This window comes from Magnolia sinica, chromosome 14 (assembly GCF_029962835.1).
Source record: "Magnolia sinica isolate HGM2019 chromosome 14, MsV1, whole genome shotgun sequence".
Lineage (NCBI taxonomy): Eukaryota > Viridiplantae > Streptophyta > Magnoliopsida > Magnoliales > Magnoliaceae > Magnolia > Magnolia sinica.
Window position 1 is genome coordinate 38,794,019 of NC_080586.1, and position 25,217 is coordinate 38,819,235.

Consider the following 25,217-nt stretch of genomic DNA (forward strand, 5'->3'; position numbering starts at 1 on the left):
CTAGCCTCCGTGACCTTACCACTTAGGCCGTTGATGATGGAGTTCGGGCCATACCAAGCCATTTGGATGAAAAGCATACAACCGTTGAAGCTAGACTGATGGAGGATAGCAATTGCTTGAGCAAGGAACTATGCCATCTCCATACAACCAAAAGCAAAACTGCAACTGGATGGTGAACCTTTACCATCCCTGCCTTCCTGAAGACTTTGGAAAACTAGTATTCATTCCAATCGTTTGAGTGGGATAATTGAAAATAAACAGGGATAACTAGGCTTTCTTGTTTGTTGGGGTCGCTGCCTAGACACCATCGGACATCCATCACCAGCTCCAAATTTCATAGTAGAATCAACCATCAAAGCATGGTTGATTACTCCAGGGTAACCTCCTCAAGAGGGGAGCTCTCGTTTGGGTGGAATAAAGGTAAATTAAGCCATAGCCAAATCTTCTACGTTGATTGGAAGAACCTTTACCTTTCAAGGAAGCTATTTGCATAGGAGCTTTAGTGGGAAGAGCTCTTGCCTCACGCGCAAGGGGATCTTCTTTATGAAGTAGGGCCTTTCTCTCGACTTCTCCTTAAGTCTTCCTCTACCTTACCTACAACACCAAAATTGTAGTATGAGATCCTCTTGCTCCCGATTTATCGCTTGGTGGGCTCGTTCTCTCTTAAAAACCCTTAGATGATCCCTCGATATAAGATTTCCTTAAGGGTTCTCTCTCTCTCTCTCGGTTTTGCTCGCCCTCTCATCTCTTTTGGAAAAAAAAAAAAAAAAAGGGTCTTCAGTTTCTTTTGTATTAGTTTTTATTAATCCTTGTGTCGTGTTAGTGCACTTATTTATGCACCCTATTTGTCAATCATGTGAGTCCTCATATCAAGTAATCAGTTGAGCCCTTGGAAGCTGAAGATCAAAGACACAAGTGAAGGTAGAGAATCAAGGAGCAAAGAACAAGTAAAACATGAGGCCTTGGTGACCCTAACCCTTGACCCCAAACAACTTAAACCTCTAGATGATCTTAAACCCAATAGGTAAACCCTTTATTGATCATCCCTTAAGCCATAGGAGCCTAAATGAACCATCCTTAGATTGGCTTTAGAGGTCCCCGATTGTTGGAAAAACTGCACAAATTCAGCAACCTTCGGTCTCGCCAAACCCACCTTCGGTCCGACTGAAAATGGCTAAAACAGGACAACAAGTTGAGGCAGAATTCTGGGTAATTCGGTTACAACGGAGTGCCACCTTCGGTCCCAGCGAAGACCACCTTCGGTGCGACCGAAATGGCCCAAATATGAACAACGACTTTCCTCTCTAATTCGGTTCGATCGAACTACAAATTTAGTGCAACCAAACGTACTTTGGTGTGACCAAACATACTTCGGTGCGACTGAATACTAGCCGTTATAGATCCACTGGAGCTCTTTCCTTATAAATCCAGCATTCGGATCTTTGTGGAGATTGTGGAATTTGGCATTTTAGACACCCTGGTGCATCCCAAGCTCCACAAAACCGCTTAGGATCTATCCCAATGAGATCCATGTTATCTTCTTACTAATTCTTCGCTCTAATGAGCATTCTAAGCTCCTCTATAAGAAGACCATGATCTTAAGCCCTCTCTAGAGTTTAGATACCATTTCTCTTTGCAAACCCAAGTGTCTATCAACCTCTAGAATATCCATCAAGTAGAATTCCCTAGACTTTACAACTTCCCATTAGTCGTAGGTGATTCTACCCAACCTCTCATTACCTTGATCACTGTATCGGAGCATCACAGGTGTTTGATCTTAGAGCTAAAGCCTTGGCAAAGCATTGTCATGATGATCGGGGGAGCAAAGGGGAGCTGATTAAAGCACGTGAGAGCATCGATCAAGCAACCCAAGAAGGCGCTACAAAAGTGGCTCAATCCGACAAGTAAATTATCATGTGTAAGAGTCCATATACACTCATTCCTTGTGTAGGATAGAGTGTAAGAATTTGAATTGCCAAACTCGACTAGGTTCTTATATAGGACCTTTGCTCTTGTATAGGGCCTAAATCAAAGTCCTTATGTAGGCCACTGAACATGGGTGCATACGTGTTAGTCTCCGTGAGAGCCTCCGGCGGGAGTAAACGTAGGTCCTTGGATTATGACCGAGGTTATTGGTTAGCCTTAAAAAAATCAACTAAAGTAGCTTGCGGGACCCTCCGGTAGGAGTGTACGTCAGTAGGTTCTTGTGTATGACCGAGGTTCGTGGCAAGCATATAAAAAACCACGGAAAGTCTCTTCCGAGAGCCGATAATTTATAGGATTGTAAAGGTTAGATGTGAACTTGATTTAAAACCTTCGATAGTGAAATTCAGTATACTTATGAGTTGAGTGCATCCGCCGAAAGTGAAATAGGGAAACCGAACCACTATACATGCTTGTGTTGTGATTGTCATTTGAGCACTTCTTTAATTGTGTATATGGTGAATGTTTAATTATATGGATGCATGATTAGATGAATGCTAGGTATTGATAGTTAGCACATCCCACACATGCATGTACACTATAATGTTTACATCCCACACATGCATATACACTATCATGTTTATACACTAGTTACTTAATTGCCACATCTTGTGTAATTTATGTGATTGGACCCTCTAATGGCTTGGAAGCCGTAGAGTTAATTGCCTTACTTTAAATTAGACATTAGTTTAAGTAGGCAATTGTATTTTAAAAGACAATTTTTTATTTGGTCCTAATCATCCCCCAAGGACATAGCCATCATTCTGTGGCTCTACCAAACTTCCGCGCATAGGCCATGGGCCCACAATGTACAATTTCAGTTCGAGGTCCTGGTGTTTTACTCTTTAACTCACCATACGAGGTTAAATTGGTTGCCAACATGTGTGGTTGGGTACCTACATTAATGATACAGTTAAGGTCCATATGTTCCAACATGGGATCCACTGGTTCACTTGGGAACTTATTAGTGGCTTGGATCTTTTATGTTGAACCATCCATCAAGTGGTTTTCGAACTAGACACCACACTTAAAAGGTTTTAGATGTTTATTTGAAGATTTTCAATCATTAATATTTTGTTTTAACCATTAAAAATGGTTTTATTGTACTTAATGCATATCCCATGTTTGAGATATTGTCATCCATCTCTTAGGTCGGCATAGGATTATGTTCAAGAGTGTACACCATTTGGTAATGGAAGGATTGGGTCAATTTGCGTGCATGGATAATGCATATTTACATTTGATGAATTAGGGCAATACCCAAGTCTGTGAGAGTGAGGAGCACTATATAGGTGCATCCATGTGAAACCCTAATTCCTCCTTATAAATAAATTTTATCCCAATAAGAGAGAGGGTTGAAGAGAACCTTGGACATCAGACCCCTCGGATGTTTGGTAGGGAGAGAGAGAAGAGTAAGAAAGAGGAGAAGAAAGAAAACATCTTCCTTTCTCCTCCTTTCACACGTGTGACATGTAGGGTTCACCCTATGGACAACTCTCTAGTGCGCACACCCAGCCCTATAGTGGGTGTGTGGCACGACTCTCTGCCATCTTCTCCTATTAGATTAGATCGGAGAGATCTTCTACATTTTAGATGTGATATAGGCAACACTTCACACAATCAAAGGACCAATCTAAGGTAGATTTCCACCATTGATTTGTACATCTTTTAGGTATTTGATTGTGTCTACATGGGATCCTGGAATTTTAACATACGAAGTTTCACTAAACTTTACATTTCTGTGTCTTTCCAAAATAGCCTACATTGGGTACTCTGACTATAACCGAACACCATTATATCCGTATCCAGGATATGTCTGTCCATAACCGTGCCCCTATTTCTATCCGTAGGCATACTCATGACCATAGGGAAAAAGAGGAAATACAGAAAAACGAGGTTGATGAGAGGTCATCCCCTATTGAAAGCAAGGAAAGTCAAACGAAAGCACTACAAGAACCCAATAAATCATCCCTTTCACATCCTTTAAAATGCTAGACGCCCAAAGCCAAAAGAATCACCCAGCCTTTGCTCCAAATGAAACTGCCATCGTAGATTCCAACCTGTGGTTAAAAGTCACATTATTTCACTTTTTCCACATGGACCAAGTCATGGTCAGAAGAGAAAAACACTGAAGGACAGGCTTTTTCGTGCTATGTATTCCCCAGTTCCATGCTTGAATATGCATTGATTGGCCCTGGTGAAATCCAAGCAATATAAAAAAGGGTCAGCATCTCACTCCAGATCGTCTGCATAAACTTGCAGTGGATGAAGAGATGGCTAACAAACTATGCATCCTTGAAGCACATAGGATACCTGGTAATGATCATCTTTTCGTTGCCAAGGTGGTTCGTTGTTAGGATTTTATCTTTTGCCATAACATAGCTGAAGGTGCGGTAGTGCTGCCGCCATCTCTGCATATAAGAAAAAGGTACGAGTGCATTGAAATTCCTAGCAGGGTCAAACTTACAATGCCAAGAGTCACCCTTGACTGGTCGGGAATAACAAGACAGGTGTCTTGCAAACTGGAGATGATCTCAACATGTTTTATTTGGAACTTAAGAGGTGTCTGCACAATTATTATCCACTTCGTTATACTACATGGCTTTTCTACTACTTGTTCATTTATTCTTGTTATTCTTAGGATTGTCTGCCTTTATTTTGGAGGATTATCTAGATTTACAAAGGCAAGTGGCAAACCCATTGAACAAGAATTTAGATGAAAGTGAAACATGTTTTCCTTAAAATGGTAATATCACCTAGTGCCTATCTATCCTTTGATCATACCATAGAAACCATTCAAAGGATTTTTTCTGTTAAATACCATCGGGCATGTGGTAATAATTATTGAATAGTTGTCCAGAAGTTGTATTGTTATAATGAATATATGAAATCACCAGCTTTGTTGGACTATCAGCCATTCATTATGAGTATGTGTAGTTGGTAACTTCGATAGGTGGAACTTAATCCAGGTATGCGGACCGTATTGCTAATGCCAGATGGGAGCTAAAAGAACTTGGACTGGAGCACAATGGGTATGTACCATGAGCATTTCCATTTTTGGTTCAATTTTTGGTTCAAAGTATTAACTACTAACCAGCATCCCTTTAAATGTTTTCTTGATAATCATGTTTGCATTTACTCGCTAATCATTTTGTTACTTTTTGTTTTGTATATAACGATTTCCTGGTGAATTGGAATATGCAGTGTTTCTAGCATATCATCATGTTGTTTGATTGGCATACAAATTTATTATGTCATTTTTGGGCTGAACTGACAGTAGCATGTTCAATAGTTACGAAAATGTTATATTATTATTATTAATTTTCTTTTTGAATGATGTTACAAAAATATAATGTTCTTGTAAAACTCAAAGACCTGTATATAAGAATGGAATTGATATGTTTAACCAATGCTTCTGATGCACGTCTTGTCTAGAACTTTCTGCATTTACCAACTCTTGCTGAATATTTTGTAAGCTAATAACTGGATCTGAGCATGCAAAAAGCACACCAAGAACTGCGGCCCACCTATCAATTGTACAATGACAATCAACAACAGCGAGTCGAGCATATATTTCAGAATTGGATTTTATAGTTCTGTTTGAATTTGCTGGAATTCACACTGAATATCTTTTGGCAATGCAAGATAGGTATGCGCCAACCACGGTGCTAAAAAAACGGTTAAGTTACAGCTGTAATGACCATTACATAATGGTAAGGATGGTGACTGTTATGCGATCTGGGGCCGTAATGCCCAATTTGAAAGAAATAGCCCATAAATGGGTTGTAACCGGCTGATACGGGTCAATACACTATTTCCTTGAAGAAAAAAAAAAAAAAGAAAGAAAGAAAGAAAGAAAGACAGTTACAGGACCATAATGGCTGCTGTGCCCATATTGTAACAGCCATAAGTCAGGCTGGTATTTTCACCATTTTTGTTAGTTACCTTGGTTCCCAACTCTTAGTCCTTTCCCATGCCACCTTAAATATGTCATATGATACAAATATACGAAACTCAAGTTGACTAGAATTTTCAGTGAATCTTGTCAGATTGATAACTAAATTGAGTCTTTTAAATTGAGATTTTGGAGGGAGGGGAGGTCGGATGCGGATATGTGATCTCCTATTTCTTCTTTGATCCTAGAAATATAAATGTTTTGTTGTTGTGTGGAATCTTGGCTAGACGTGTTTCACTTAAGTGTTTATCTTGCACATGATTGGCTTTAGAGCAAATGGGGGCTTGTTGGTATATGCCCTAAAAAGCCAATAATGATAGTGTTCATGGACCTAGATTTTTTTATTTATTATTATTATTATTATTTATTATTTTTTTTAAGGATAATGAGAATTTATTAGAGGCCTGCTTGCAAGCAAAGCAGGAAAAGAATACAAGGGAAAAAAAACAAAAAAATTACAGCCCTAAGATAGCCAAAATACAATCAGATTCGACTTTCATAATAGCTGCCCATTTTGAAACGAAGGCCTTAATGGAGTCCACCAATGCCTCGATCGATCTCGAAGAATTCTGAAAACACTGCCTATTACGCTTGCCCCAAATAGCCCACCAAACAGCAAGTGAAATCAAGTGCCAAATAATCCTAGACCTTTTCTTCATTCTCTCCTCATGCTATAAGCAAAGGAGCTCTCTGACATTGAGCCAGGCATAACCCATGACATCTCAAGAAGCAATAAGTGAGTCCACACCTTGTAGGAGAAAGGGCAAAAAATGAAGAGATGGTCAATGGATTCAGCTGCTTGCTTACACAGATAACACCTGTTCGGAAACATGTTTGGTAGATTCCTTGGATGCAGCAATTAATATGTGGGAAAACTGTAACTATTTATTTATGGTTATATGGGTTTGTGGGAGGGATTCCTCTATTTGTACTAGGGGAAGGTGAGTTCGGACACAACTGCCATTGGTAAGGGAGAGTTGTGTTTCATGAATCTTAGTACCCTAATTCCATGGCCATATTCAAGGGAGGAACAAGTGACAAGCAAGGATGGATGGTCTCCACCATTGGGCTACTTGTGCCTTGCACTACCTCTATCCACATAGGAGATGCAAGTTATTCTATTTAGGCTTGGCTAGACACTTACATTGGAGGATCATACTGAGTCTCTAATCTTGGAACCCATCATGTCTAGATCAGAATTTGATCTTTTCCTTCTCGTCTTTTCTTTTCTTTCTTTCTTTCTTTCTTTTTTTTTTTTTTAGAAAGATAACTAAATTTTATTGGGGAAAGCCTAATAGAACCTTAGGCAAATTACAACAAAGAAGCCCAATACAAAGGAAAAAGATTACAATCAGAGTGGGAATCTAAACATGACCACCCCATTACATCCAACTTAGCCACTCTAAACACCTCCAGAACTGACCCACTTTGATTCCGAAAGCAATGGTTAAACCCACTTGGATTCCAAAGGCAGATGGTTAATTCTTTTCCTCAATATATCCCAAAGACCCACCAATAGCACTAGCCTCTAATCCACCTTTTCTTTTCTTCCTATACTGCCTCCATGCCATGCTAGAAGGAAAACTTCAATAGATCTCGGTATCACCCACATCTCTCTAAAGGTATTAAAAAATAATAAATAAATAAATAAATAAACCTTCTTTTCTTTTTTTCAAATGTTAGCATGGATTGCACTTCTTTTCTTTTCACACCATGGCTACTAAGATGTTTCAGTTCGCCAGGTTGTCCCTTGCCTGCCCATGGATTCAACAACAGTTCAAAAGGTTGACCTATTCGGGAATCTCCGAATCTATGCATGATTCTTGGGCATTGACACGGATTTGTGGTGAAAAAAATAATTTTTGTGAAAATTGGTGAAATCCTTTTTTTTTTTTTTTTTTTTCATTTTTATATTGGAAAATATGTGCTTTCTTACTATTAATTAATGTGGAAGTTTTATATATTAATGAGTGTTGGCTGATCTATTGATTGGCTACAAAGTTTATGTATTTATAAACTTTGTAGCCAATCAAAGTTTATAAATATATAAACAAGGACTTTTCACCAGTCCTTGTTTCAGGTTTGCTTTTCTTGGAGATCTCATTCTTTCTTGCTTTTCTACTTCTTCAATGTAAAAAAAAAAAACATTTGAAGCAGCATTGTTGTGGTTGAAGTCATAGATCAACTAGGGTATTGATTTGTACTTGCTCGTGGAAACATGACCTACCTTTTTTTTTTCTTAAGCTATAATGCAATCATGGTGCAAGAAAGCCAAGAACTTATACATCATTACTTAAAGGGATTATTATATGACGTACCACTTCATGATAATTGCATTATTATTTATTGTGTTCCCATTTATGAAATCCAAGCATAATTACCAGTCGAGGTTGTCAACCGTTGCAAATATAGATACTTTGACAATTTTATGAATGGTAATGTTTCATGTTTTAATAGGTATGTTGATCTATTGCTGGGAGAATTTAAGCATTATAAAACAAGGCTGGCTCATGGTGGAATCCATAAGGAGGTAATGATCAATGGTAGAATCTCCAAATTTCTCACTATAGGGTAGTCTACTAATTCTCCACAGGTTGGGGGCAAGTCTTGGGGTCCTTTTGTTGAAGAATATTTCTATTTTTCCTTCCAGCACTACTTTTTCCATTCGATTCTTACATTGTTCTTCACGTTTTTAAGAAACCATTATTTATCTAAACATGCATTAGTATTAGTTACATTGGCTGAATGTTATGTCCATTTTATCTAGTAACAAAATTAGCATTTCAAATGGTTCCTATAGACTATTGAAGCTCCTTTTCCCTTCAATAAGTTTTAAATATCCTCTACTTCCATTGGTAATTGTTGATGTATTCATCATGCGGTTGAGATATGATGTGGAGCATTTTGTGCTGGTTAGGGGTGTAAGAGTGGAGATTCAATGGGTAATGTGATTCAATTGTACTCCATATAGTCTCAGGTTTATCATATAGTCTTAGGTTTATCTCTGATCTACTTTATGTTGAGCCGCAGAACTTCAACGATTGTTGCACAGTGGTAGTTATGGATTGAAAGGATGCGTATGAAATTGCACGTGGTGTAGGATACCATGGCTACACACGAAAGCTTAGCGGGAATGAAGGCTATGTCCTGGGGGGTGGGTTGATTAGGACCAAATAATATTTTAGGCAATTAAAACTCTAAGGCTATGTCCTAACTTAAGCTAATATCCAAATTAAACTAGGCAATTAACTCTAAGGCTTCCAAGCCAATAGAGGGTCCAATCACATAGACTACAAATCATATACATATGAAGCAACTAGTCTATGAACATGATAGTGTACATGTGTGTATGGGATGTGCTACCTATCAACTCCTAGCATTCATCTAATCATGCATACATATAATTAAACACCAATCACATGAGCATAATTAAACAAGTGCTCAACAACAATCCCAAAGACAAGCATGTATAGTGGTTCAATTTCCCTACTCCACTCCCAAGGGATGCACTCAACCCATGAGTGTACTGGATTTCACTATTGAAAGTTTTAAATCAGGTTTACCTTTAACCTTTACAAGCATACACTCCCGCGGTAGGGTTACACAAGGACTTCCCCATGTACACACCTGTGTCAGTGGCTTATGCAAGGACTTACCACATACATACCTATGTTGGTGGCGTACAAAAGGACTTACCACGTACACACCCGTGTCGGTGGCCTACAAAAGGACTTACCACGTACACACCCATGTTGATGGCCTACACAAGGACTTACCACATACATACCCATGTCAGTAGCCTACCCAAGAACTTGCATATATACTCACCCATGTCGGTGGCGATACGGTCTTACATAAGAACCTACGCGAGTTTGGGTTGCAAACTCTACACTCAATCCTACACAAGGAAGGAGCGTGATGACTCTTACAAATGACAACTTACTTGTCAGATTGAGCCCCCTCTATGGTGCCTTCTCGGGTTGCTTTATCGATGCTCTCTCGTGCTTCAATCAGCTCCCCTTGCTCCCTCGATCGTGATGTTGATGTGTTGCCAATGCTTCAGCTCCAAGATCAATCATCTTGCATGTGATGCTCCTTTCGGTGAACGAGGTGATGGGAGGTTGGTGAATTCTCCTACAATTAGTGTGATAGTTGTAATTCTAGGGGATTCACCTACATGAGTCTTCTCGAGAATAAAGACAAGGGTATACCTATAGAGGTTGAGTCTAATCTCTAGAAAATGATGAAGTTCAAGCACATCTTCAAGGTGGAGGTTGGAATTCTCATTAGAGTGTTAATCTTGAGGAAAATGACTTAGAACTCGTTGGTTTAGAGGCTTAGGATAAGTGATATAATCATGTAATCACCTATGCTTCTATTGCATAAAAAACCTATTCAAAATGCCCAAGAACCGAATGCCCTTTTATAAGAAACCATTTTGTAACAGCTAGTTAACGCTCTTTCGATAGGATCGAAAGACCCTTCGGTAGGATTGAACCTTGTATCGATCTCATCGAGAAAATCTAGAATTATCTCTGTATGGTTGTTGGACTCATTCTCCGATCTGATCGAGTGGATCTTCGATGGGATTGAAACCCATCGACAAACTATCGATGGGATCGAAGACCACTCGAAAATTGTTCTTTTGGGCATTATGTTTACAACAGTTGTTCACCTCTTTTAGTCTTATTTATCATTTTTCAATTAGGCTCCTAAGGCTAAGGGATGATCAACAAGGTTTATTTATCGGGTTATGATCATCTAAAGGTTCAAGGGTTGTTTAGGGTCACCAAGGCACCTCATTTACCTGTTCTTTGCTCATTGATGCTTATGTCCCTATTACGTCTTCTGTCTTTAGCTTCCAAGGGCTCAACCGACTACATGACACATGGACTCATGTGATCGACAAACAAGATGCACAAATCAGTTCACTAACAGCCTCCTCGTATGAAGAGTTGAAGTGTGCATTACTTTTCTCATTGTTTCTTATTAAGAATGCCAAGTCATGAAGAGGATATGGTTACCAATTTTATTACGACAGTTGCGGAAGTTGGTATTTTACAATCCTTGATTATCATATGGTGTTTATCATGAAGATTAAGGGTTGTGTTGCCTTACTATTATTGTATTTAATGACATCATGATAACTAGAAATGATGGGGTGTCTATTCATGGTCTATAACAAACATCTAATTACCCTTACGGCCTGTTTGGCCGGACCGATCCCACGGTATTAGGTGGGATGGGATTCAAAAAACATCATCATTACCCATGGCAGGGACTGTTCCCTGTTACCGTGGGATAAGCGTAATTCCCCTTTTTGTTTGTACTACGGTGGTACATTGAAAGGATGTGCTCACCATCATTTGAAACTATTGACAATAACAAAAATGTGTTATATCTAAACTGTTTATTTGTTTTGTAACCTCATTTTATGGCATGGGCCTAAAAATGAGGTAGATCCAAAACTTATGTGGCCCCAGAGAAGTTTTCAATGGTAAGTGTTCAATCCCCATTGCTTTCTATGGTGGGGTTCACTTGAGCTTTAGATCTAACTGATTTTTTGGTCCATGCTCTAAAATGATCTCGAAAGATGGGTGGACGGTGTGGATATAGCCCACACATCAAGGTGGGACCTACACAACTTGCTAACATTGAGTGATATTAGCACGGGACCCTATACTATTCCATCCGGCCTACTTCCAAGCTTTTCCACTCTTCCCAAACATGGAGTGGAATTGGCACAGGACCATATGCAATTCCATCCTCCCTAAGCCCATCTAATCCAGCCGGCCAAACAGGCCCTTATACATCCAACATCAAGGACGTGGACAACTCGTGTTACTTACTTTGGATAATAACTATTTAATGCAGGGGCATTTTTACACCGGGCTCGAGTGGGGTAGCTCGTGGGATGCGGGGACACACTCGGGGTGGGTGACCCATGTGATTTGGGGCCCACGGTCTCGTGTTCAAGACTCCTCACTAGGGGTGATTAATGCAGGGGCATTTCACACTGGGCTTGAGTGGGGTAGCCCGTGAGATGCGGGGACACACTCGAGGTGGGCGGCTCATGTGATTTGGGGCCCACGAGCCCACGAGGGGGGTTCGGCCGAGGTCCTAACCCATGACATGTGGGGCCTCGGCTATGAGATAAAGGGATTAATTCGTCATATTCTAACAATTGAAGCTTTTAGAGAAAGTGGTTAATTGTCCTACATCAAATTGGTATCAGAGCAGGTCTCGTGTTCGAGACTCCTCACCGGGGGTGATTAATGCAGGGGCATTTTCACACCAGGCTCGAGTGGGGTAGCCTGTGGGAGGCGGGGACACACTCCGGGTGGGTGACCCATGTGATTTAGGGCCCACGAGGGAGGTCTCGTTTTCAAGACTTCTCATCGAGGGTGATTAATGCAGGGGCATTTCACATCGGGCTCGAGTGGGGTAGCCCGTGGGGTGCGGGGACACACTCGAGGTGGGCGGCCCATGTGATTTGGGGCCCATGAACCCACAAGGGGGGTTCGGCCGAGGTCCTAACCCATAAGATGTGGGGCCTGGGCTATAAGATAAAAGGATTAATTTGTCTTGCTCTAATAGTTTGAGCTTTTAGAGCAAGTGGTTAATTGTCCTGCATCACTATTAGATCAGGAGAGGAGTCATACCCCTGCATTGCAATTATCCATCCAACTTGCTTGAGAAAGGAGGCATGTTAAGGTATAAGTTGTTGATTTTCCAATGGAGTGCGGAGTCATTTTTCTTTTAAATGATGGAGAGTCTCGAATGATCTTCTTGGTGTGGGTGGTTGGTTGGTGATCTTGTTTATTGAATGATCACCAGACTAAATATTCATTTTCGGTTTGTTGCACTATTTGTGCATGAGTCACTTCATTTTATTGTCATTCTCAAAGTCCTTAGGTTGAGAAGTGGAAGCAGAGGCTGAATAAGTTTTAGTGACTTTCTTCTCTAGGGTTTTTTGTCGTTCACCAATGGATGATCCTCCTATCAGGAATTCATCATTCCGAGGTTGGATGACTCATCCTTTGGACGTTGTTCAACTAGGAATAAAATCTTGTGCAAATATTTTGAAGCCGACATCGATCCCTCTTCGCGATTACATTCTGATCCCACTCAGAATTGCATCCTTTGACAAGAGAGTTCCGGTGGTGTCGTCCATGGATGAAGTGATTTCTCTCACATCGGTGCCTTGGGTCAAGCCATGGTTGGTTATCTCATTATACAAGGCTATCTTTAGAGCATATCCATTTGCTATTCGATTGGAAAGGAGGATTTCATCAATTCTTTGCGCAGGGACTGCCAAACTCTCTTGAAAGCACCTATTCGTGTCGTGTAATGTAGTCCCTAGACCATTTAGGGCTAACCTTTGCCATTTGTGCAAAGGATTCCAAACTGAGAGAAGATATTTGTAGAAGGAGACTTAAATGGTCATGGAGGAAAAGAAAGTAGAGGATATGAGGGCGTACATGGTGGCTATGGTTTTGGTATAAGAAATGGGATTGGGGATGCCATCCTTGATTTCACTGTGGCTTACAATCTGTCTCTAGCAAAGCACATAATTTAAAAAGAGAGATGAACATTTAATAACTTTCATAAGTGGATTATATACAAGCTAAATAAAATTCTTTCTACTTGGGAAAACAAAACAATCAAGATGTAAGGATTGCAATGTTACACTTGGAGAGAGTCTGACTGCATAACATAGGTTAATGCTTATGGATGTTTACATTAAGAGTTGGAAAAAGGGGAGTGAAATTAATAGGTGTCCAAAAACTAGGTGTTGGAATTTGAAAGGAGAGAATAATTCGATTCAGAATAAAATTGATCGAAGAAGGAAAATGAAAATATTGAGTAAGTAAATTGTATGTCCAATGAGATAGTTGAGTGCATTAGGAAAGTGGCAAAAGATGTCTACTAAGTATGTAGAGGGCAAAGTCAATCATATAAGGAAACTTGGTCGTGGAATGACGATGTACAAAAAGCTATTCATGAAACTATTCATGTTTCAAAGCTTGGCAGTGGACTAGAAATGATAATTTTTTTAAACAACATAGAAATGCTAAAAGGATTGCTAAGAAAGTAGTGAGGTTAAATGCAAGGCTTATGTGGATATTTACATAGATTGGGGATAAGAGAAGGTGAGAAAGATGTCTTCAAACTTGCAAAATGAGATAGAGGAAGGGTAGGGGTCATGGTGTGCCATAATGGCCATTAAAAGAAATTACCCATAATGACCTCGTAACAGTCTGTTACAATGCAATATAGATTTTCTTAATTTAAAAAAGGGCCATTATGGCCTGTCTTGTCGCGACAACGGTGGTGGCCGTTACGGAATATCTTGGAGGGACCTAGATCACGTTAGATGCATTAAGAGCAATAACCAAAGGGTACTAGTAAAAAACAGTAAGATTAATGAAAGGTGGGGAAGCTACTTTCAGAACTTTGTAAATGACAACTACTCTTAGAGCATAGGGATAGAAGGAACCATAAACTCCAATGACGTTGTGTCACGCCCCGAAATTCAGTACCCAGGTTTATTAGGCCTGAATCCGAATCGCAAACCCGTGAGGTTATAATAAATCAATTATATTTCAATTCATAAGAATTCCATTCATTTTCACAGGTAATCAGAGCTAAACTAAGGAAAAATGAATACAAATCATTCTCATTAATCGTGTGTACACTATTCTAAATGTCTGAAACAAAACTTTATTACATATATGCAAAATCAACTAGCTAAATAACAAAGTACATTGAAATTCAACTAATAACAAAAATAGAGATCCTTCAATCTTTTCTAGATACACACGTTGTTACACTAAAATACAGAGAGAGGCTAGTCATCTGGTTGTACTTTGATCTTTTCATATTAATAAAGTGGTGTGCTACCTCTCGTTTATAAAAAAATAAAAATAAAAATGCATCTCATGGAATATTTAGATGCCAAGAGGGCTGTGATAGTGATAATCCAGTTTATATTGGATCAAAATCAATATTCTGGAGCTTATAAGCACGTTGAGTGGACCACCACTTTGCTCTTGAGGATGTCACATAGGTAGTAATTAGGATCATTTGTCAAAAGTTAACATTGAAGCAAATTTAGTGCTCTATTGATAAGCTGAGCATGATAGATCTACATGCTTCAGCAAGGGAGGGGGTTGCCAAATTCACAACTCACCTTTGTTTCTTTCATTCTTTGCTGTTAATAAAGGGCTTTGTGATGCAGGACATGAAATTAAACATGATGTGTGAGATTTCAGGCTTAAAATCACTTTAGTTCAGAAACAATTACACAAATTCCATATCCCACATAAAAAGTCCAAACATTCAAAGGGGAATCTATGCGGGTCTAGGCCTACACAGACTAGGACTGGACCAATAAAATTTATAACCCAAACGATGCTCAAAGGGAAATAGAAATCAACCACACATGCATAGCAAATAGTCCCTAATCCAAGGGATTCCCCAATCTCAATTCAAGGAACCCTAAGGTGAAAAAAGGGGCAAATAAATTAGGGCTAATGCAAACTAAGGTTAAGGTTTAGGAAATAAGAATGAAAAAAGCAAACTAGAGGAAAACTTGACTCGGAGAAAGCTCCTGCGTGCAGATGGTGACTTGGGGCTGGCACACGTGCGCGGGTGGGCTGGCCGCACGTGTGATGGAACCCCGTCTCCCCAAAGTGACACCTAGGCCTTGGTCAGCCAGGGGAGACCTCCAATCCCTCCAAGTTTGACGACAATCCGACGTAAGGTCAAGGCATAGTGCTCCACCGAAGTTTCAGCCCTCCTACAGGTACAGATTCTGGAAACTGGTTGTAGGGGGATGAATAACTGCAAAAGCTAGGAAATTCAAAACAATAATAATGATAGAAGATGAGATATATGGATGGGAGAGGGTAGGGACGAATGAGGATAGATGTGGCTTCACACCATATAGTTAGCCCTTCGAAAAGGGAGGGCTTCGCACCTACTTTTGAATTCTTCCATAACTCACTAAGAGGGTAGAAAAATAAAGCAGGAATTTTTATTAAGATTCAATGAATCAAAAGAGCTACAAGGGGTGCCTATTTATAGGGAAAACCCTATACTCCAAAACTCGAGCCATGTGTGCAACTTATTACTTGGCGATGGAGTAAACTAAAATAAAAACCAATCAAAGAAATCTAAAGCGTTCATGATGTTCTAAATAATATAAATAAGCAAAACCTATAGTATAAACTTAATCTGACTAGTGGGCCACAATCATGAGATCCCATGATGGGCTTTTCTTGACTATCGGGCCCACTCTTCTGAATCAAAACTTCGTCTTCTAATTAGGAGGCCCTCACTGGACGTCATCATCGAGCCAGATCGACGGTGGGGCCCTCCTTTTTCCTTGCGTACGTGCGTAAGGGGGCAGCATGCGTGCACGTGTGCGCGTGATGTCCCCATCAATTTTCCCCGTCTGCGAAGATTTGGCCACTGGCCAAATAAAACTCCTGAACCGCTCCAGGATGTCAGGATCATGTCTTTAAAGCTCCTCCTCAGTGAACCACGTGCTGTCTAAAGTTGGGCGTGACTTCCATATAATCAGGTACTTCTGAAACCCGTCGTCCGACGTTGAAACTATCTGATGGTCAAAGGTATCCTCTATTTCCTTTCTAGGTGTGTCAAGGTTAGGCATAGGAGGTAAAGATTGAAAAGAAAGATCAGGAAGAGTAGGTATGGGAGGTAGAGGTTGGGAAAATAGGTCGGGACGGGTATGTATGGAACTTAGAGGCTGAAAAAATGAGTCGGGATGGGTAGGTATGGGACGTAGAGGCTGGAAAAATTGGTCAAGAAGGGTAGGTATGGGAGGTAGAGGTTGGGAAGATGGGTCGGGAGGGGGCCATGGATCAAGTGATAAATCTAGGGAATCAAGATGGGTGGGCGAAGGGCCGAACAAAGTATCAGTGGTCCCCTGAAAAGTAACTAGATCCTCCACATTGAATGCGGAAATAATTCCCATGGAAGGTGGAAGATCTACCTCAAATGCATTGAGGCCATTTCGTTTTATAATTTTGAAGGGTCTAGCACTACGCGCGTGTAACTTACGAACGGCCTTCGGAAGATACCGCTTGGGCCTGATGCAGACCATCACAAAGTCCCCAATATTGAATTTTTTGAAACGTTCATGCTGGTCTACAAAAAATTTGTAATGTTCATTACTAGTAGTGATCTTCTGCCTAATTTCTTGATGCCATGAATGAATTTGATGCGCAAAAGACTCTGCAGGCTCTGACGGCCTGTGGGACAGAAACATAGGGACGATATCAATAGGTTTCTCAGGTTTATAACCAGTAACAACTTCTTAAGGACTGAGACCTGTGGACCTATCGACAGAACTATTAAACGCAAACTCGGCTGTAGGTATTACGGTGTTCCATGTTCTAGTGTGATCTATATCCTTCCTAGGGGAAGACTCATCCGGTATATCATCAGGAAAGACATCATGAAACTCATCCACTACCGGAATGGCCTCAGTAGGTAACTCTACACTAGCCTCTGGTGCACTCTCTAGCCACGAGGTCGCACATGTTGTACCCTTCAAAATAATGGTCTTGATGTCCATCATGGGGTGGGGATACGGGTGCACGCCCATGACTGATTCCTTGGTCACCTCCATTCATTGGTCTATCCTCCTGGCCACCTGCCTGAGATTGGCCATCTTCCCTAATGGTGGGGTTTGTCCTAAGGGAGGCCTCTATTTGGTCAAGGCGTTGATCTATGTCTTGTTCCAAGCGCTTACCCCAAGACTCGATCTGCTAGGACAACTTGTTTAGTGACTCCAGCAGTTGTTCCATGTTTAGTGTAGGGTGTTAGCCAAAACCATGACCCGTACGTGTGGACATACAACTTGCAACTCCACTTAAGGACTTTCTACGACGACTATATGGGACTAAATGATCCTATGAGACTCTATATGAGGGAAACTACGCAATGCTACTAAAATTCAGTAATATAGTTGTCAAAATAAAGGAATAACAGAAAGTTACAGCAATGTAAATTGCTAACTTCCTGCTAACAAAAATTTCAGCAACTAATATCAGGGACTATGCACTCCTAAAAGGTACATATGATGAACTGAATGCATGATGGACTCAAACAAACTAACCCTAAACATGTAATGTATTCCCCTATAAGAACCCTAAGCTCTGATACCAAATTTGATGCAGAACATGAAATTAAACATGATGTGTGAGATTTCAGGCTTAAAATCACTTTAGTTCAGAAACAATTACATAAATTTTATATCCCACATAAAAGGTCCAAACATTCAAGTAAAGAGGAATCTATGCGGGTCCAGGCCTACACAGGCTAGGACTGGACCAATAAAAATTATAACCCAAACGATGCTCAAAGGGAAATAGAAATCAGCCACACATGCATAGCAAATAGTCCCTAATCCAAGGGATTCCCCAATCTCAATTCAAGGAACCCTAGGGTGAAAAAAATAGGCAAATAAATTAGGGCTAATGCAAATTAAGGCTAGGGTTTAGGAAATAAGAATGAAAAGAGGAAAACCTGACCCGAAGAAAGCTCCTGCGTGCAGATGGTGACCCAAGGCTGACGCACTTGCGTGGGTGGGTTGGCTGCACATGTGATGGAACCCTGCCTCCCCAAAGTGACACCTAGGCCTTGGTCAGGCAGAGGAGACTTCCAATGCCTCAAAGTTTGACGACAATCTGACGTAAGCTCGAGGCGTAGTGCTCCGCCAAAGTTTCAACCATCCTGCAGGTCCAGATTCTAGAAACTGGCTGTAGGGGGATGAATAGCTGCAAAAGCTGAGAAATTCATAGCAATAATGATGATAGAAGATGAGATATATGGATGAGAGAGGGTAGGAACGGATGGGGATAGATGTGGCTTCACACCAAATAGTTAGCTCTTCGAAAAGGGAGGGCTTCGCACCCACTTTTGAATTTTTTCACAACTCACTAAGAAAGCAGATAAATAAAGAAGGAATTTTATTAAGCTTCAATGAATCAAAAGAACTACAAGGGGTGCCTATTTATAGGGGAAACCCTATACTCCAAAACTAGCGCCATGTGCGCAACCTATTACTTGGCGATGGAGTAAACTAAAATAAAAACCAATCAAAGAAATCTAAATCATTCATGATGTTCTAAATAATATAAATAAGCAAAACCTAAAGTATAAACTTAATCTGACTAGTGGGCCATGATCATGAGATTCCATGATGGGCTTTTCTTGACTATAGGGCCCACTCCTTTGAATCAAAACTTCGTCTTCTAACTAGGAGGCCCTCCCTGGGCATCATCATCTAGCCAGATCGACAGTGGGGGCCTCATTTTCCTTGCATACGTGCGTAGGGGGGGCGGCGTGCATGCGCGTGTGCGCGTGATGTCCCCATCACTTTGTCTCTATTTATTGTCTCTGTAATGCGTACAAGTAACATTGAAAATAAATAGAACAATATAATTCACCAATAGTTATTTTGGGATCCAAACTATTTACATTTTGTTGGATGTCACTATCATTAGTTAGTGTTTACTGCATTTGGTTTGTTCAAAATCATGAAATTTACCTGTGCTTATTCTTAATCATGTGGAAACCTATCTTTGCATTCTAACATTCTTAACACCTTCATGAACCTTTTTCTGTCAATTGTCTGAAGAAAGGATTGTTGGCCATTTATAATAATGCAAATATCATGTAGTGAATAATGGTAGACCTTGTGAATGTATCTGTAAAGATGTCATGCATGTGCTTTTATAATTGGAAAATTAATTTGTAAAATACCTCAATAAATGGAAGCGGCATAAGTTAATAGAGATTTTTATTTTTTTTTCAATCAAAACTTTTGGTTGTAATCTGGAATTTCATAATCAGTAGAAGTTTCATTCTGCCATATCAGATTCAAGACCTTGTCCTTGAGTATGGACTTGAAAATGTTTCTGAAACGCTTATAGAAGGTCTATCACGAATAAAGAGGTGCACTGATGAAGGACGAGCTCTAATGTTGTTAGACCTTCAGGTTTTTTCTTCTTTCTTTATTTTTTATTTTTTACTGCCGCATGTGTATCAGTGTTCACTTTATCTTTCGTGGTTCTAGTAATTTCTGAGAATGTGCACTGCCTGCTTTTCTTTCAGGTCTTAATCAATGGTCTACAACATTTTGTCTCCATCAATGTGAAGCCAAAGTTTCAAGTTGTTGAAACTTTTATAAAGGTAAACATAAATACTTCACATTGTAGATGTGAAACGTAGTTTTTTTTTTTTTTTTTTTTTTTTAAATGAGGTTCTTATTTGCGGAAAAATCAGTTAACACCTTTTATCATTTCTATCTTGTTTGGCTTGAAGCATTTTAGTTGAACATCAGAAATACCAGGAGAATCATGGGAAACGTCAAGTTGCTAGAGAATAACCTCTACTACAAATAACACGAGTAGCCAATGGCAAAAAATAGTGTCAAGATTCATGAGAAACTGTATCCTGATGATGATGGATTAGTTTTGGAGTGGCATAGACACTGCATTATAGAAGGACATGGGAAGGGTTAAGTTTTGATTATGAAGGTCATCGTCATCATCCAAAACCTAATCCGAATTAATTGGGGTCAGCTGCATGAGGCCTGTTCTGCCATTCCACTCTATCAAGGGCCAGACCTTCAGCTAGATGGACCATAGGTCATCAAATCATTTCTTACTACCCCCATCCACGTCCTTTTGGGCCTTTCCCTTGCCTTCTTAGAACCTTCAATTTGTACCAATTACTCCTAACTGGCGTGGTTCTTGTTCCAGTGCACATGACGAAACCATCTAAAGTCTACCTTCCCTCACCTTATTACCTATTGTTGCCACTCCTGAGTTCCCACAAATGCATTCTTTTCTAACTACATCCTTCATCGTCTTGCCATTCATCCATCTCAACATCCTCATTTCAACTACACTCATGCCCTATAAAGCCTGGCTAGTCTTATAGTTATCCTATAAATTTTTCCCTTCAATTTGAGGGGTACACGACCATCACATAAAACTCTGGAGGCACATCACCTATTTTTCCACCTAGCTTGAAGTCTGTGGGCAACACCTTTCTCAATCTGTCTACTCTGTTGAATTATTGACCCAAGGTATCGAAAGTGGTTGTTTTTGGAAAAGGAAACTTCTTAGTCAACAATCTTAACCAATTCCTTGTTTTCATTCGTATTGTTACTAAAATTGTACTCCATATACTTTTAGTCTAACTAATTTTAAATCCTTTAGATTTTAAAGCATCCCTCCGTAAATCTAGCTTTGTGTTTACACCCTCCATCTTGTCAATCAAAACTAGGTCATTTACAAACGGCATACTCCATGGGATCCTTTCCTATATGTGCCTTGTTAACTCATCCATAACCAATGAGAGAATGTACAGGCCTGTTTGCGTAATTAGATAATTTTGAATGGCTGGCTGCACGTTACATGTCCCAAAGATACTTAGGGCCCATTTAGTTACCATTAGACTTGTGTTTGGATAGAACGTTTGAACACATGTCCAGCTAGGCTTGTATAAATGGACTTGGTATGGATAGTCTTCTTTGTTGTATTGTTGTTGTTTGTCAAGCACCTTGTTTGGACAAGCATATGTGCTCTTGTAGACATTAAGCACATTGGCAAATGACATGTGTCATACTTGTAGATTAATACTAGCACTACGGCTCATGTGACACGTGGGGCGCTTGAAGGTTGAATTTGGCACATGCCTAGTGGTTGAAATTGGTCAATTTTACTCGTGGCACATTCAAATGTGTTATTCATGTGGCACATTTGGCACACGTGTCATGCATGAATACAAAAGATACCTCCTCATGTATCTAATGGAAAATGTGCTACAACCAACTTTATGTTCTGATTGCCCAATCCACACAAATGGCTAATTTTTTAACAACCTTTTCTTTTCTTTTCTTTTCTTCTTTTTTTTTTCCCCCCTTTTAATTAGTATCATTGTCCAAATGATGGTAGTTGACAAACCATGGACATACATCTACCCCATCTAGACAAGGTTGTCTGAATGGAACCTATTTAGTAACCAAAAAGCCCCTTAGAGGTGAAATGGTCAAGACATGATGTTGTACGTGTACCCATACAGTTGACTTATATTTTTTGCTCGCTTACGTTTGTATGACATCCAATCCATCCAAATGGTGTGTCCCATCATGAAAATGGGATCTCCTAAAATAAGGCCCATCTAATCACTAGGCGGACCACAAAACATAAAACAATAGACAAATAGGAAACAACTAAAAAGTTGATTTTTATGGTGCAGCCCCCTGATGATTAGATATTCCTATTTTTTGGTCATCCAATTTTCATGGTGGAGCGCACCATTTTTTAGGGGCTGGATGTCACGTAAATGTGCAATAGTCCCCAAATTGAGCCAACTATATGATAAACTCTATGTGATCCTTAATATTTTATTATTAATGAATGTTATATGGGTCTATGTAGGCCCACTTAGATGTGTTATTTTGGCCAAGGATAGAGAGGGGTTGTTTGCTTTTGTTATTATTGGCATTTTTGTACATATGAAACTTTCATAATGTAAAGGAGGAGGGGGTTGTGAACCCTAACTTAGCCAATTCTTTTCTCCTCTCTTTCTTCTCTATTCCATCTCTCTTTCCACCATTTTACATGGTATCAGAGCTTCTTCATTTTTGATCCTTATTCTTCTCCAAATCTTGTTATTTCTTCTTTTCTTTTATCTTTTGTGTCCCTTATCTTGCTCGTGCTAAAATTTTCTTAAGAAACTTATAGTTTCTTTTTAAATTTATTTTGTATGCTAGGCTTTTTGTAATGATCCATGTGTATGTTGGAGAACGAAGACATCAACTTCTTGAATGATATCACCTCCGTGATGTTTTGTCCATGACTATATTTCTTAATATCCAGTTGGAACTAGTGAATGTGTGGGTTGATTCTTCTATTGAGGTGACATGTGGATCGGTGGATCGTGTGAATTGTTCAAGTGTGATGTTCGTCAATTGTTGTAGGTTATAGCCTGTGTTTGTGTTTGTGAGGTACTTTTCTTTTATTTGTTATGAAGATAAAAGTGACCCAAAATATGCATTTATAAACCCATCATATTTTTTAGGGGTCTAGATAACCTCTATTAAGTAAATGAGACAAAAAAAAAATTTATAGTGGTCTAAATGAATCCAAGTTTTTCTCACAACCAAAGGAAAGATGAGATATTTGACTACAAAGTAACTAGATGAAAAATCCAATACTGATGACCAATGGATCCAAGAAGACGCCTAAATTATGACATGGTTATGGAATAGTATGGAACCCTCCATAAGTGCAATGTCATGTTTATAGATACGACTAAGGAAGTTTGGAATGTTCTACGAGAGGTATTCATTCGATAAAAACATCTCTGATACTTATCAGTTATATGAAGAAATATTCGAGCTCCAATAAGGAGAGAAATAGTTAGATGAATACTTCCAAACTCAAATGAATGTAGGAAGAGTTGAATGTGTATCAACCCTTAACTACGCATAAACAAAGTTCTTATTTGGGTAAAGAGTTCTAAGAGGCCAAGTTCTTATTTGGGTTAAAACATGAATATGAATCGGTTCATGCACAATTTTTATTTATTTATTTATTTTTTTTTTTTTTGTGTGTGTGTGGGGAAATGTACTATGAGGTCGAGCTGTATGTATTCCTCCAGCATGTATCTTTGGGCTCTACAAGTGGAGCCAATGACAACTCGGTTCTATTATCATTCTCTAGCTAGGGCCTCGACAATGGTTGTAGTGGAAGAGGTGGTTGTGGTGGCACGGGAGGTAGTCGTGGCAGTGGTTATGGAGCTATGAAGTGCATGCATTGTGGGCTCTCCAATCATTTTGTTAAAAAATGCTAAGATCTTCATGAGAGCAAGGAGCCTCCTCTGGCTAATTCTACATATATTGCTCCACATACATGTATAATTGGTGAGATGGTTACTCTGTAAAGTCAAGATTCCAATTTGTTGAACAATCTACAAAATCAGCATGTTCCTACTACTTTTGCAATTTCTTCCACCCCTACGGCTATATTCGTGACCTCAAGTATGGCTTGTTTAGGATCCAGGTCTCATACTCCATGGATAAACATACGACAAGTCAGTCTAGTGTGTTTTCATCTATTGATGGCTCATTAATAGGCTTTTCTATCACTCTGGTAGACGGTACCCAATCCAAAGCATGTGGAATGAGTACCGTTCATACAAGTCCCTCTCTTTCATTATCCTTTATTTTCTTTGTTCCAAAATTTCCTTTAAGCCTTATGTCAATTAGTAAATTTACCAAATCCGTTAACAATTGTGCCCCTTTCTATCCTTTCCATTATGTTTTTTAGGACCTAAAGACAAAAAGGAAGATTAGTGGAGAACGTGAGCATGACGAACTATACTATCTTAATCATGACATTGTGGGTGTAAACAACGAAAAAATAAAAAATAAAAAATAAAAAATAATAATAATAATAAAAAATCTTAGCTTGTTAATGCCATTGCCATCTCGGTGATACATCATTAAAGATTCTTAAGGATTTCGTTCCTTGTCATCGATGTCATGTCTAGAATGTGATGTGTGTCAGTTGAGTAAGTATCATCATGCTACTTTTCCACCACGTGTTGAGAAGCGTCATTTAGTTTCTTTCTCTTTCGTTCATTCAGATGTTCGATGTCCAGTTAAAAATCTAGTAGGTCTAGGTTTTAAGTATTTTATTACATTTGTTGATGACTGTTTGACATTGTTTTATTTAATGAAAGATAGATCTGAATTATTTTATATTTTTAAGACTTTCTACATGAAAGTGCAAAATCAGTTTAATTTAGAAGTGTTTATTTTTTAGTCTAATAATGTCAAGGAGTACATGCCCCAAGCTTTTAGTCAGTTTTTTTTTTCTTAAACGGGAATCTTGCATCAAACATCACATACACACCCCACGACAAAACGGGGTTGCAAAATGAAAAAATCATTACCTTCTTGAGGTAATTCATGCTCTCTTAATTCACATAAATATTCTTACGAGTATTCTTAGAGTGATGCAGTATGCACATAAAGTTTTCTAATAAATCAAATGACTTCACCTATTTTAAAGGGTCAATCACTTCATCAAGTTTTATTCCCAGATGCTCTGTCGTTTTTTTCTACCTCCTAAAGTTTTTGGATGTAACTGTTTTGTCTAGCAGTTATAGTTTGACCTTGATAAGTTTGATCGTTGAGCAGTTAAATGTATTTGTCTTGGATATTCTC

At 39.3% G+C, this 25,217-nt stretch overlaps 1 protein-coding gene across 5 annotated transcripts in view; it reads left to right on the forward strand.

The window, feature by feature from the left end:
* Positions 1-25,217, forward strand: part of LOC131226076 (uncharacterized) — a 141,558-nt gene that overhangs the window by 112,203 nt on the left and 4,138 nt on the right. For 4 of the 5 annotated variants that reach the window (XM_058221754.1, XM_058221751.1, XM_058221752.1 and 1 more), the window contains 4 exons: positions 4,953-5,015; positions 8,396-8,468; positions 19,851-19,970; positions 20,087-20,164. In XM_058221754.1, the coding sequence (XP_058077737.1) occupies positions 4,953-5,015; positions 8,396-8,468; positions 19,851-19,970; positions 20,087-20,164 (334 nt within the window). Of the gene's footprint in view, positions 1-4,952; positions 5,016-8,395; positions 8,469-19,850; positions 19,976-20,086; positions 20,165-25,217 lie in introns of those variants that run through there. The other variant, XR_009161643.1, reaches the window with a different exon arrangement.